We start from the raw sequence: 15,948 nt of genomic DNA, 5'->3' as shown, positions 1-15,948 counted from the left end.
AAAATCCATCCATCCATCCATCCATTTTCCAACCTGCTATATCCTAACGACAGGGTCACGGGGGTCTGCTGGAACCAATCCCAGCCAACACAGGGCACAAAGCAGGAACCAGTCCCAGGCAGGGTGCCAACCCTCCACAGGACATCTGAAAAAATCACGGGATTAAAATGTTTTTGTTGGCCATTACTCTGAAGCACACGGGCTAAGTAACATTTGAACACATTATCATTTTTGGGTGGCGTATTCCTTTAAAGCTGGTGATCTAACAGAGTGAGGACTCTTAAAGTTCATATGCAGGGTGAATCCTTCAGTTGAGGCCAAGCATTTCTGCCCGGCTGCTATTTATTCATCTCTGTCACCCACAGCTGCCATGTCACTGTAGTAATTGATGATTCCCTTCTCGCTATTTGTAATGACAGTCTTGCATTTGGCCTAGTGAGCCTGGCTGTCCACACTGCCATTTTTCAATTATGTCTCATCATGTGTGAGTTCTGCTGCATAAACACCAGGGCGGCCATATCCATTTGTAATTATAAATTTTTGCAATATGTCTGCTTCCTGATGGCCTCAAAGGGCTTGTCTTGCAGAAAGTAAAGATGTCTTGCTACAGAATATTTGTGAACTACTGAATGTGGATGTAGGTGTAGCAAGCATTTAATTTTCAAGGATGATGCCCTTCATTCAGCCTTCCAAAGAAGCTTCTTGGACAATGAAGGGGAACAGTATAATACAGCCTATAGTATGTAAGGAGCTATAAAGTGCACATTGATGATTCTGAACCATGAAGAGCATTCTTGGAATGGCAGACTGGTCTGGGGGTGACAGGAGGGTCTGTTTCTACTGCACTCCTCCTCCTCGTGAGATCATCACGCAGACTGGGCTGGCCCCAGCTGTTTTGCAGGTGCTGTACAGGTCCATGGTGATGTAGCCAGAGTCAACACTCTTGGTTTACCAGTCAACCTGTTTCTCCTATGGTCACATGGGCCATGAGTGAAAGAATACAAGTGGCAGAAATGGATAAACAAGGACAGAACATTCACCTTTCCTGGTCCTTTTTGGATGTGTCTTATTGTCATTTTTGTTTTGAATGCTTTAGTGTCCCTTAACTACTTTGATTTCCAATTAACATTTTGATTTTCTAGTAACTCGTTTTATGCCCTTTTGGTTTCAATCATATTTCTGATGTTGATTTTGATTCACCTCCTGGTTCTCTGTGTTTAATCTGCCAATGTTTGGTTTGCTGGCAGTACTCTAGGTGCCCTGGTTTTACTCCCACACCCTAAAGAGCTACAGTATGTGACTGACTACTCCAAACTGACCAAACTCAGTTGTGTCCCTTCTATGGTTGGCTGTCACCCTGTGCACAGTGCTGCTGGCTGGCTACTCAATATTGACCCAGCATGACTGTGTCCCTTCCATGTTTAATTGTTACCATGTGTCCAGTGTAGCTGGCTAGCTACTCAAAATCGACTCAACACAATTGTGGCTCTTCCATGGTTGGTTGGTTGGTTGTCACATTGTGCCTGTTGCTGCTGGCTGGCTGGCTACTCAAAATTGACTCAACAGGACTGTGTCCCTCCTATGGTTGACTGTTACCCTTCTGGCCAGTGCTGTTGGATGGCTACTCAAAACTGACCCAACAAGACCGTGTCCCTTCCATGGTTGGTTGGTTGTCACCTTGTGCCCAATGCTGCTGGCTGGATACTCAAAATTGACCCAATAAGATTGTGTCCCTTCCATGGTTGATTGGATGTCACCTTGTGCCCATTGCTACTGTCTGGCTGGCTACTCAAAATTGACTCAACATGATTGTGGCTTTTCCATGGCTGGTTGGTTGGTTGGTTGTCACCTTGTGCCTGATGCTGCTTGGCTGGTTACTCAAAACTGACCTGACACAATTGTGTCCCTTCTATGGTTGGTTGTCACATCGTGCCCAATGCTGCTGGCTGGCTGGCTACTCAAAATTGACTCAACATGACTGTGTCCCTCCCATGGTTGGCTATCACCTTCTGACCAGTGCTCCTGGATGGCTACTCAAAACTGACCCAGCATGATTGTGTCCCTTCCATGGTTGGTTGGTTGTCACCTTGTGCCCATTGCTACTGGCTGTCTGGCTACTCAAAATTGACTCAACATGATTGTGGCTTTTCCATGGTTGGTTGGTTGGTTGTCACCTTGTGCCTGATGCTGCTTGGCTGGGTACTCAAAATTGACTTAACACAATTGTGTCCCTTCTATGGTTGGTTGGATGTCACATTGTGCCTGTTGCTGCTGGCTGGCTGGCTACTCAAAATTGACTCAACACGACTGTGTCCCTCCTATGGTTGACTGTTACCCTTCTGGCCAGTGCTGTTGGATGGCTACTCAAAACTGACCCAACAAGACCGTGTCCCTTCCATGGTTGGTTGGTTGTCACCTTGTGCCCAATGTTGCTGGCTGGATACTCAAAATTGACCCAATAAGATTGTGTCCCTTCCATGGTTGATTGGATGTCACCTTGTGCCCATTGCTACTGTCTGGCTGGCTACTCAAAATTGACTCAACATGATTGTGGCTTTTCCATGGCTGGTTGGTTGGTTGGCTGGTTGGTTGGTTGGTTGGTTGGTTGGTTGGTTGGTTGGTTGGTTGGTTGTCACCTTGTGCCTGATGCTGCTTGGCTGGCTACTCAAAACTGACCTGACACAATTGTGTCCCTTCTATGGTTGGTTGTCACATCGTGCCCAATGCTGCTGGCTGGCTGGCTACTCAAAATTGACTCAACGTGACTGTGTCCCTCCCATGGTTGGCTATCACTTTCTGACCAGTGCTCCTGGATGGCTACTCAAAACTGACCCAGCATGGTTGTGTCCCTTCCATGGTTGGTTGGTTGTCAGCTTGTGCCCATTGCTACTGGCTGGCTACTCAAAATTGACTCAACATGATTGTGTCCCTTCTATGGTTGGTTGACACCTTGTGCCCAAAGCTGCTGGCATGGGCACTCCTCCCCTCAGCCCTGAACTCGGTGGTAAGTGGTTTAAAAAAATGATTCATTCATGCATTGTCTCAACATAAGGCCACGGAGGGTCAGAGCCCAAGTAACAATAATAATTATTAGAAGCGCCAAGTGTTTAATCGCAGCAGCTTTGCATTCCATAATCCAACAGCAACCGGCAAAGCAATTCAGATAATTCTAAACTTTATAGCATTATGAGTAGTGAAAATCTACCATAAAGCACTTCCCATAAAACTGTTTAAAATACTGCAAGTGAAACAGAATCCCATAAGTAACATGGTATAATAAAAGAGCATTGCCAGGTCAAATATACGAGCAGCGTTCCAGCTTGGCAGACTTGAACTTTGTGATATCATCACACAATGAGATCCGCTCTTTTGAGGGAAACACAATTCTTTCCCCCGCCTTTGATGTCGTTACACTCACAGACTGCATCCATGTTTTAATTATAACGACATCCATCGTTAAAACGTCAATGTTTATTACTTTAATTGTTTTAAAGGAATGCAGCTGTTAAAGCTTTAATGCGCAGATTTAAAGCTACCATTCCGTTAGTGTAATTCTACAGCTTTATTGTCTCCGAGGAGGTTTGAACCACATTTTTTTTTATCGTTTATTTCGTCTTTACATCGTTGGGCTGCTCACAAGCCACAGCCACTAAGATGTGAAGATTAAAAAGAGAGAAGTAACCCCCTCTGGGCATCGGTGACGTCTTTTGTGCCATTGGTCCTTTGCTCACCTTGTCTGGTAGAACTCACCTTCCATTCAGACATCTCCGCAGTGAGTAGGATGCTCCGCCTCCACAGGTGCGCGAACAGTCACTCCATGGACCCCAGGCATCCCAGCCCAGGTCTTTATCTTCATCGGAGCGTGTGGTGCGGGACGTCTGCAAGTGACAGAAGTTAAGAAAAACTGTAAGAGTTGAATGAGGGCATGCTGAAGTTAATATCAAGTCAAATGGACTTTTCTGGTCAAACCATCTTTGTATTTTACATAGTGGCGCAAAACTACGATTCCCAGGGCCACAGGGCAGTGTTAAAACAATATGGTGGTACCACAAAACAGGGGGTGGGTGTTTTTACATAATTGACTGTAGAACATGGGACAACATCTGCACAAATGGATGGGACCCAGACAAGTAGCAATCAGTGATGAAAGGAGATGTTCAGCAGACAAAGAATGCAGAACAGAAGAGCCAGTGCTGCCGACTGGCTACGTAAAATGGACTCGGCACGACTGTGTCCCTTCCGTGGTTGGCTATCACCTTCTGACCAGTGCTGTTGGATGGCTACTCCAAATTCTGGGGTCACAGTGGGGTCTACTGAGAGTACTGGCACCCTTTTCTTACCATACCAGTGCATCAAAGAGTTTCACTGGGCACCCCGTCCCCCCCCCATCATCTGCCCTTTGACTGAATGCTAGCAGAACGCTATAAACAGCTCTACTTCTTTGTACCATCTGGGAGAGTTTGAAATCAAAAGCAACCATCATAAAGTTCATCTTCCTCAGCCATTATTACTGACCTCGGCAGTGACATTCATGTCTCTGGTGACACATCCTATGAAGTCAGTAGACGGATTGGGAGAGCATGGGGGGTCTTGAGGTCACTGGAAAGGGGTGTGTGGTGCTCCCGATATCTATGCAAAAGAACGAAGGTCAAAGTCTTTAGAGTCCTGGTGCTTCCTGATGGTTATGAGACATGGATGCTATCCAGTGACCTGAGATGAAGACTGGACTCCTTTGGTACTGTGTCTCTCTGGAAAATCCTTGGGTACCATTGGTTGGACTTTGTGTTGCTCATGGAGTCCCGAATGAAGCACATGACCTGCATTGTGAGGGAGCGTCAGTTACGGCACTGCGGCCATGTGGCGCGTTTCCCCGATGGTGATCCTGCTCGTAAGATCCAAATTGTTGAGGAACCGAGCAGCTGGACCAGGCCAAGAGGTTGCCCACGTAATACCTGGCTGTGGCAGACAGAGGGTCATTTCCAGAGGGTGGGACTGGACTGCGTGTCTGCCTGGGGGGTTGCCAACTGGGATCCCGAGCTGTTTCATCGCGTGGTGGGTGCGGCAACACACTGTACCAGTGCATGCTCCCCAACTTGACTTGACTTGACTTAGATCAGGTATTCCCAAACTTTAAGTCAAGGTCCCCTAAAATGTTGTACCATCTGGTCAGGGACCCTTGTTAATATAAACCCAACGTGATGAAGAGGAGCATGATCTTAGATCTCAGTTATTGCTAACAGCAGTCACACTGTGTGATTTTATATAACAGCAGACCTGTTGATCAAAGCAAATGCTTCACTATGTACGTATGTCAATACGTATGTCATTTCACGTGACACAGCTGGGCCAGGGGTTCTCAGCCTTGTTTTCTTCTTGGCATGCCACCTTGTTTTGTCTTGGTAGAGTGGCATATTACTTTACTTTCCCCTTTTGTATTATTAATATGTAGTCTTTGTCAGAATGCCTGACAAAGGCATTGACAGAAAAGCTTTCAATTTCACTCTCTGTTTTGATGTCACTGCCTGAAGACAGATTCACCTCGTCATCACTGCTCGTATCACTGGCAAGCGCTTGCTGAAAAACATTTTTTACGAAACGCCATCATGAGACTAGGCGTGCGCTGTTGCCCAGGTAACACTCGTGCCTTCCACTTACACAAGACACTTCTACAAAATTTCCTGAGCAACGCTAGGCACTAACGCACTTTTACAGCCCGAGTAATCCTCAGATCTAACACGTCTATACAGTTGCCCGAGTGACACTCAATACTTAATGCTATCAGCACTGTTTTTACAGCCTGAGTGACGCTCGGGTGTCTAACGCTAAGGAGGTTAATACAGCTGTCACGCGCGTGTGCATGGGAGGCAGCTAAATGGACCAAAAGAAGGTCATTCCACGCCAGGCCAGAGGGTGGCGGGTTACATTAAAACTTCCTCTTTAATTTCTGCAGACTGGACATGGGAAACTCTGCCTGATTCAGGCCTGATGACATCACTTCCAGTTCCGGCCCCAAGAACATTGTTTCTGTTCCCGGCCTCCTGAGGATGTCACTTCCGGTTCCGTCCCCAAAACCATCACTTCCAGTTCCAGCCCCAAGAACATTAATTCTGTTTCCGGCCCCCCAAGGATGTCACTTCCGATTCCATCCCCAAAAACATCACTTCCAGTTCCAGCCCCAAGAAAATTGTTTCTGGTTCCGGCCCCCCGAGGACGTCACTTCCGGTTCCATCCCTAAAAACATCACTTCCAGTTCCAGCCCCAAGAACATTGATTCTGGTACCGGCCCCCCGAGGAAGTCACTTCCGGTTCCGTCCCTAAAAACATCACTTCCAGTTCCAGCCCCAAGATCACTGATTCTGGTTCCGGCCTCCTGAGGACGTCACTTCCGGTTCCGTCCCCAAAAACATCACTTCCAGTTCCAGCCCCAAGAACATTGTTTCTGTTTCCGGCCTCCTGAGGACGTCACTTCCGGTTCCATCCCCAAAAACATCACTTCCAGTTCCAGCCCCAAGAAAATTGTTTCTGGTTCCGGCCCCCCGAGGACGTCACTTACGGTTCCGTCCCCAAAAGCATCACTTCCAGTTCCAGCCCCAAGAACACTGATTCTGGTTCCGGCCCCCCGAGGACGTCACTTCTGGTTCTGTCCTCAAAAACATCACTTTCAGTTCCAGCCCCCAGAACATTGTTTCTGTTTCCGGCCCTCCGAGGACGCCACTTCCAGTTCCGTCCCAAAAAACATCACTTCCGGTTCCGGGACTCAATGGCATCATTTCCACCTGCCTGCCTTAAATACAAGACTACTTCTGCTATAACTTCAGTTCTGTTTTGGACTCCACTCTGTACGTGTCTGTGCAACTTATTTTGCCTTTTTACAGCCAGACTTCAAATATACAGGTGGCCGCCCCAAACCTTTTCTTGTGTGTTGAGGTTATTTATTTCACACAGTGTACCAAATACCAATAAAATAATAGAAAGCTTAATATTTCCTTAAATCAAATTTACAAAAACTATGCAGTTACATATGAATCCAGATCAAAAAAAGCAGAAAAACAGCTCAGGCTAAAAAAAAAAAGAACTCAAAAGTCAATTGTGAAGGTTGAGAGCCCCAGTGTGATTCGTGTGATTGGGGCCTGCAGAGGACAGCCGTGCTGTCCGCCATTTTGACTCCTTGCCTTACACCCAATGCTGCTGGGATAACCTGTGACACTTAACTAGGCGGATTACATTTACTCCTCAGCAGGGCCATCTTAACGGCATTATAGCAGTGCACTGGGACCCCGTACCTTCACAACCACTCAGCAAGTCGCAACATACATAGATTAGCACGAGGCCCCCCAGGCAACTGCCCAACGTGCCCATGTGTTAAGATGGCCCTGCTCCTCAACACTTCCCTATGAGGTCTGCTCAGTTCTTTTCACTATATTATGTCCCCTGAATAATAATAAAATGACCAGAACAGGACCGTGTCAGATGACAATGACCGCAACAGGCAATATTTTGCCGAAATAATGCAATAATTGTTGCAGAATAACACAATTGTTTTTCAAAACAATAAAATTATTTTTTTATGAGTGGCCGGAATAAGCTTCCATACTAAATCATCATCAACTCGTGTCAATACTTCTTACCTTTGCATTTCTCATTTACGAAACACATCCCTATATTTTCAAATATTTATTAGACGCCCCGGCTGCACATTTCTGCAATTCCTCACCACATTGCATGTTTGCTACAAATTGTGCTCAAAAATCTTGAAATGTACATGAATACCCATAGTTTTCAAAAAATGAATTTTACAACCACCGCTACTAGCAAAGCAAGACCCCGGGACACCGTCGTTTATCAGAGTTAAAACAGCCGACCTCTGTGAGCCTTCCAAACTGAAGCACTTCACCATGAGCGGAGGAAACACGCCATCCGAGCCGAGTTGCGTCATCAGATTCCATTCATTCCTCCCCGGTTAAGACAGTTGAAAAAATATTTTAAAAAGCTCATTGTGTGAAAAATAAAGAAAAGCAAGAAATGTGCTCATTGAGAGTGGAACGCCGTTACCAGCAAGATAAGGCTTAGAATATTAGCAAATATCTCAAAATGAAAGAATGTACACAGGATGCCGTAGGGGGGTTTTATAGCACTGTGTCATAGTTTCAGAGACTCGATGTGGAAACCGGGGGGCGCACCTTTTGCCCTGACCCGACACAAACAGGCAGAGACACCAACCTGGCGGCATCCCTGGAACCCAACAGGGCTGAGCTGTCCAATATAGATAGATAGATAGATAGATAGATAGATAGATAGATAGATAGATAGATAGATAGATAGATAGATAGATAGATAGATAGATAGATAGATAGATAGATAGATAGATAGATAGATAGATAGATAGATAGATAGATAGATAGATAGATAGATAGATAGATAGATAGATAGATACTTTATTAATCCCAGGGGGAAATTCACAAATATCAAAGTGCCATATAGCCCTGTGGGACTCTCAGGGGCCGTTACACCCCAGTGGGGACAGATAACGCCCTTCGTAAGTCATCTCCCCCTGTACTTCCATCATGGCACCGGCCGCCATCCATCACCTCGGTCTGACCAATGTCTGTGTGCTGTCAACATGGCGCCCATGTGAACTTCTGTTACCAATTTGGTTGCCTTCCCCTGGTTGATTGGTGGCCAAGTGTGTGTAAATGTTGCTTGTGATGGACCGGGATGGCTTTGGTTTCTGCCTTGTGCCCAGAATAGATTCACATGTTTATTGTTATTATGTATTTTTGTTAATATTGCTCTATTTATTATCTTGTGTCACACATATGTGCATGGGAGACAACTTAAAGGTTCTTTTGGTGGTAGTTGTCCTCCGAACCAGAGGTTGGTGCTGTTGCCTGATGCCTTTCTTCTTTCTCCTTCTGCAGATCAGAAGCACCCATGACATCACTTCCATCTGCCACCCTCCTGAACTCACCTCTTCCTGTCCTGGAGCATTAACACCGGCTCCGCTGCCATCTTGGATTGTCATCGATAGACTCATGTGTGAGAATTTTTTTTTTTGTGATTAACTTTGATTCATTTTGATTTACTTGGTTACTCCCCGAGGGGACATTGTCTTTTCGCATGACCTTTGGGGGTCAGAGTGCAGGGTCGATCATCGCACCGCACTCCCGGAGCAATTCTCAGGTTAAGGGCCTTGCTCAAGGGGGATCCCTTATGGTAGTAATGGGATTTGAACCGACAATGTTACAGATACCAGCACAGATCCTTAGCCACAGAGCCACCACTCCCTCCTATAAGTCACTTGTTTAGTTTATACCTTATTGGAAACTTTTGTCCTCGATTATAAGGGGAACACTTTGGTGCTCCAATCCTTTATGTTCTCTCTCTTCTCGTTTGGTACTCTAATAATTGCCTATAAGATGCGAGAAGTCCACAGGTAACAGCTGGGATGCCAACCAGTTCACCCCATTTAATAGAAGCAACAACAAAACGAGATTGAGCTGCACAAGGGCACAACAGAAAATAGGCCAGTTCAGCCTTCAACATCTACAGGTCAGGCAGAAGGTTCATCTTCTAATCGGCTCGGGTGTGAAATGAGATTCCTCTTTCTGGGTACGTCCCTTTCTATGGAGTTTTGACTGGATGGGCGCCATTTGTTGGGGTCTAATGCCTTCCCTGAGAGTCTTCTCAGAACGGCAGGTAGAAGAGAAAGGAGAGCTGACAACAGCGCCTCCTCTTGGTTCAGTGAGGAATTGCTTATCTTTATCGAGCCAGGCGCAAACACGTGACAACCATCCATCCATCCATCCTCTTCCGCTTATCTGAGGTCAGGTCGCAGGGGCAGCAGCTTGAGCAGAGATGCTCAGACTTTCCTCTCCCCGGCCACTTCTTCTAACTCTTCCAGGAGAATCCCAAGGCGTTCCCAGGCCAGTCGAGAGACATAGTCCCTCCAGCGTGTCCTGGGTCTTCCCTGGGGCCTCCTCCCAGTTAGACGTGCCCGGAACACCTCACCAGGGAGGCGTCCAGGAGGCATCCTGATCAGATGCCCGAGCCACCTCATCTGACTCCTCTCGATGCGGAGGAGCAGCGGCTCTACTCTGAGCCCCTCCTGGATGACTGAACTTCTCACCCTATCTTTAAGGGAGAGCCCAGACACCCTGCGGAGGAAACTCATTTCAGCCGCTTGTATTCGCGATCTCGTTCTTTCGGTCACTACCCATAGCTCATGACCATAGGTGAGGGTAGGAACATAGATCGACTGGTAAATTGAGACCTTTGCCTTACGGCTCAGCTCCTTTTTCACCATGACAGACCGATGCAGAGCCTGCATCACTGCGGACGCCGCATTGATCCGCCTGTTGATCTCACACTCCATTCTTCCCTCACTCGTGAACAAGACCCCGAGATACTTGAACTCCTCCACTTGAGGCAGGATCTCGCTCCCAACCCTGAGAGGGCACTCCACCCTTTTCCGGCTGAGGACCATGGTCTCTGATTTGGAGGTGCTGATTCCCATACCAGCCACTTCACACTCAGCTGCGAACTGATCCAGAGAGAGCTGAAGATCACGGCCTGATGAAGCAAACAGGACAACATCATCTGCAAAAAGCAGTGACCCAATCCTGAGCCCACCAAACTGGACCCCCTCAATGCCCTGGCTGCGCCTAGAAATTCTGTCCATAAAAGTTATGAACAGAATCGGTGACAAAGGGCAGCCCTGGCGGAGTCCAACTCTCACTGGAAACGGGTTCGATTACTGCCGGCAATGCGGACCAAGCTCTGACATCGGTAGTACAGGGACCGAACAGCTCTTATCAGGGGGTCCGGTACCCCATATTCTCGGAGCACCCCCCACAGGATTCCCCGAGGGACACGGTCGAACGCATTTTCCAAGTCCACAAAACACATGTAGACTGGTTGGGCGCACTCCCATGCACCCTCCAGGACCCTGCTAAGGGTATAGAGCTGGTCCACTGTTCCGCGACCAGGACGAAAACCACACTGTTCCTTCTGAATCCGAGGTTCGACTATCCGATGGACCCTCCTCTCCAGAACCCCCGAATAGACTTTTCCAGGGAGGCTGAGGAGTATGATCCCTCTGTAGTTGGAACACACCCTCCGGTCCCCCTTCTTAAAGAGGGGAACCACCACCCCGGTCTGCCAATCCAGAGGCACTGTCCCTGATGTCCATGCAATGTTGCAGAGACGTGTCAATCAAGACAGCCCTAAAACATCCAGAGCCTTTAGGAACTCCGGGCGTATCTCTTCCACCCCCGGGGCCCTGCCACCGAGTTTTTTGACCACCTCGGTGACCTCAGTCCCAGAGATACGTGACAACCATACATAATTTATTTAATGTTAGCCAACCCCGCAGCTCCACCCACATAGAAGTAAAAAAGGACAGTGATGAGGGCCCTGCCCGGATCCCCACTCCTGATGTCACTCTTCCCACTGCCCTCAGCCCGCAGCCTCTCTCTCAGATTAGCCCGAATATGTCGTTTCTGCAAGCGAACTATGATGCTCAGAGCGATGACCGAAGTCGCAAAATCATTTGGAACGTTCAAGCAAATTCTAGAAAAAAAAGATCTAACTCCGTGAAGTAGTTCTCTCGTTCGCTAAGCGGAGGTAAGGAACATGCCCCAAAACTGACTCGTGAGTGAGGATTGCCCGGATGAGTGCAAATAAATCGGTACCACAAGCAAACTATGATACTTAGCGCGATGAGAGAAGTCGTAAAATCAACCGGAATGTTCAAGCAAATTCCAGAAAAAAACCCGATCTAAATCCGTTAAGTAGTTTTCTCATGAAAATTGGACAGACATACAGATAGACAGACAGACGTTGGATTTTATATACATATGTATAGGAGATATACTGTATATGTGTATTGTGTTTCTGTGTTTTCCTGCATGTCTTTTGTTTTTTGAGCTGAACCATAAGAGGTGGAGCCACCCTGAAGGACCGCCCCCAGTCTTTATAGTGTGAGGCTGAGGAGCGGACCCTTCAGTGGATCGTTAACATTTGGACTGTGCTGTTCTTGTTGAGTGTTGATTTTCAAACTTCTTGCTTCTCTTTAGTTTTGGATGACTCAATTGTGTGGGCTCACGTCTCCCTGCAGAGTTTTGAGGCAGGCTGTCTTGGGTGAGGCCTATTCTGGGCAGTCTAGGGAAGGCCCTGGCCTGTTTAATCTGTCTTTTATTGGCCCATAACAGTTTTGCTATTTTATGGCTCATCATAACAATAAGGGGTTGAGAAAGCGGACAAAAGAGAACTTTTCAAATTCATAATTATACGCGGGAAATGATTCGTAAGCGGGTTTGAAACATAATGAGTTGCACTTTAGGTATCACAGAGGTAAAAAGAATACTCCGAAGAATTAAAATACGAAAGGCAATTACTAAGATCTATGAGATGGGACTTCATATCATAACTTGACGAAATGTGAATTGGCTGACTATTAAAAAGAATTACAACCCACGTTCTGAGAAATGTAATGAGATCCCCCGTGTGGTGCCAGAATCCCACCACAATGCATCGTACAGAAGATAAGGTCGGGCAAAATTCTGACCGTTTTTTTTTTTTTTTCTTTATATGGTCCTCAGAGAGAAAAACGTGCACTGAGAGGAAACGTCAAAGATTTACACAGGCCAGTAGAGAGCGTCAGTAATGACTGAGGGTTCCTGCAGGCCCCCGGCTGAATTGCAGGGTAACGTTACCTCCCATAATCTCATTTTCATTGCAAACGCTCCCTGTAGGAAAGGGTTAATGTCAGGGCATCCGGCCCGTGTTCTTCACACATTTGCTTTAATTTACTGCAGTCATACGTGTCAGGAAAAGTAGAAGAACCGCCTGGAAAGGATATGGCTCAGAGGGCCGAAACCCCGGGATCTAAGCTATAAATGACAAATTGGATTCTTATTCACCGTATCAATGGAGGCGTCTGCCCAGCCCTCACATTTATTCACCCATTTGTCCGTTTTTTTTTTTAAATGGCGGATCATCTTTCTAAGGGTCACGATGCCACATGCAGCATTAGTCACACCACAGGGTGGTGGGATTTGATTTTAACTCTTAGCAAAAAACTACTATTCTTTACAAAGCCACGCAAATCATACTCCTTTCATGGTGGCCACCACTGCGAATGGCATTATAGTTATTGTTCAGCAGTTCGAACAGAAAGTCACCGCACCATACTGTGTGACAAGTAGCCACAGATGCACACCCTAACCCAGGCGCCTTGCCATGGCATTGAAATCTGGGATAAGGTTTCTGGTCATTTCAAGGTGTGAAACGTTAACCTCCTTAGTGTTACGTTTACCCCCAAAAACAAGTCAAAAGCATCACATTTTTTTAATAATAATAATAATAATAGACAACAACAGGGGTTGGCTGGCATCCCAGCTGGGATGGATGGTCCCTCACCTGACCGGGTGGCCTTATGAAAGGAATGATGTGGGTGGACGGGCATCCTGACCAGGTTGGTTTGTGGTACCTATTCCTGGTCGGAAAGTCATTGTAATGGAAGGACATGGGGGTGAGACTGGTTCCCCAGTACACTGGGTGGCAGCACCCCTCTGGTTTACATCTCATTTGGACATCCGCAAGGTTGCTTGAACTTATCATGACTTTCAAACCAGAGCGCACATTAAGATCTCAAGATGCCAGTCTGTTTATGATTCCAAGGATTAATAAAAAAACAGTGGGAGGTCGAGCTTTTAGTTACACGGCCCCTAAACTGTGGAGTGGTCTGTCTCCTTACTATAAGAGATGTCCCTTCAGTCTCAGGCTGTAGACTCACAACTTCAGTTTAGCACACCCTGACTAGAGCTGCTGATTAACTGTACAGACTACATCTCTGTTGTCAGTCATTAGCATTTAAACATAAGTAACAGGCCCGGCCTTAGGCATAGGCGAAGTAGGCGACCGCCTAGGACCCCGGCGTCCAGGGGGCCCCAGATCAACGGCGGCCAGGCCCCCGGCCCGCCCCTCCCCTCGCATGTTTAAATCACGTGGGCCAGCAGGGTGATGACCTCGTAATGTTACAAGAAAACGTCTCCTTGGTCTAATTTTCACGCATTTCGCAGAGCTTCCAGGGGGCCCCTGGACCCCCCTTTCGCCTAGGGCCCCATAATACCTAAGACCGGGCCTGTAAGTAACATGATAGTTAGAATTTGTTACTAACCCTCACCTATTCTCTTTCTTTTCTCGGTACTCAAATGTGGGAATGGCAACATTCGCGCCCCCTTTTTTGTTACTAGGGGGGACGCGCCCCACAGTTTGAGAACCGCTGGATTAGGAAAAGGGTTAGAATGAAAACCTGTAGTCACTGCGGCCCTCCAGGCCTGGAGTTCGACACCCATGCCTTAAGTGGTCTCCTAAGCGCACACGAGTGACAATATGAAAAACAATATTAAAGCTTACGCTCACCACACATGAGTTGTTACATGGTTAAGGGATGAGCGAGAGATAGCCAATTAGAGATAGGGGATGATATGGGGGCCAGAATGACCAGGCCGTGGTGGGCAGTTTAGGCAGGACATCGAGATGCACCCTACTTTTTTTACAAAGACTTAGCAGTATTATGACCAGAGAGAGTCAAGACCTCAGTTTTACATCTCATCCAAAGGATGGCGCCATTTTTACAGCACAGTGTCCCCGTCACTGCACTGGGGGCATTGTGATCCACATTCAGACCACCGGGTAAGCGCCCCCTGCTGGTCTCACCATCACATCTTACAGCAGCAACTCAAGCTTATCCTATATGGTCTCCCATCCAAGTGCTGGCCGGGCCTGAAGAGGCTTAGTGTCAGGTGGACAGCCTCTTCTGAAGTCCACCATTTCCAGAGCCCTTAAGTGGTCTCCTAAGTGCACACGGGTGACAATATGAAAAACAGTATTAAAGTTTTACCACAGAGTTAAAAAAAAAAAAGGACAGGGAGGGGACAAATGGCAGCAGACTTTATAGTAAAGCATTGAATTTTATGTATGCTTGCACGAAGACTGAGACAATTCAAAGGATCTCGGAAAGACGTCACGTGAAGCAGATGCACTTCTGTCAAATGTGTGTAGCTGTAGAAGAATGAGAGTGAAAAGGAAATGCTGACAAAAGGAAGATGGAGCGTTTCTTTCCCTTAAGAGTGGCATTCTGCTCCTGTGATTGTAAAGACATGTTCAACAGTGACCGGGTGATAATGACATTTCCAGAAGCAGATGACCTCATTGAAATGGTACAGCAATTAACTCGAGTGTGTGCTGAACTCATTATTTATTTTCAATACACAGCAGATAATAATCATGCAACCCTGGATTAGGTGGATTTGGACAGGGAACAAATGAATGAGTAGATGCTGATGGAATGAGAAAATCCCATTTCTTTTACAAGGCATGACAACAGATTTAATCCGAATGTTTTCCAGACTGGAAATCATTTTAATTATATTTCGTGGTTGTATATTACTCAGCTTTGCTGTCGGGATGGACCAACGGGCATCCCTACCGGGATGGGTCCTGCTTCCTTACCTGGTCAAATAAGGACAACTGGGGAGTGGAGACATTCCCCTGCCATGCCAGGATGTGGGCACAAGAGCTGCAGTAGCAGATACCCTGGGGTTGGCATCCCAGCAACCCCAGAAGGACACTCTGACTTAGCTTGTGTGCCGGGAATGCCAGAACAGCAAGTGACTGCCTACTATGGGCAGATCGGGTGGCAGTATTATGTCTGGAGGGCATTAGTGGGGCAGCGTGGGAGTTGTGAGGACTGTTTGAGGTCATTGATGTTAGGTAGAATGCCTAGAGGGGGCTGGGTGGTCTCGTGGCCTCGGAACCCCTGCAGATTATTTTTTTTTCTCCAGCCATCTGGAGTATTTTTTTTGTTTGTTTTTTTTTTTGTCCTCCCTGAAGTCTTACTTTTATTCTTTCTATTCTTTTATACTTTTTTTTACCTTACTTTTA

At 46.8% G+C, this 15,948-nt stretch overlaps 1 protein-coding gene across 2 annotated transcripts in view; it reads right to left on the bottom strand.

Annotated features, from left to right (window-relative positions):
- The window catches only part of adamtsl3 (ADAMTS-like 3), a 537,604-nt gene that overhangs the window by 240,526 nt on the left and 281,130 nt on the right, over window positions 1-15,948 (bottom strand). For both annotated transcript variants that reach the window (XM_051920412.1, XM_051920411.1), the window contains exon 4: window positions 3,751-3,878. In XM_051920412.1, the coding sequence (XP_051776372.1) occupies window positions 3,751-3,878 (128 nt within the window). The remainder of the gene's footprint in view (window positions 1-3,750; window positions 3,879-15,948) is intronic.

Source organism: Erpetoichthys calabaricus, chromosome 17 (assembly GCF_900747795.2).
Source record: "Erpetoichthys calabaricus chromosome 17, fErpCal1.3, whole genome shotgun sequence".
Lineage (NCBI taxonomy): Eukaryota > Metazoa > Chordata > Cladistia > Polypteriformes > Polypteridae > Erpetoichthys > Erpetoichthys calabaricus.
The sequence above is the reverse complement of the archived record's forward strand: the minus strand, read 5'-3'. Positions and strand labels throughout refer to the sequence as shown.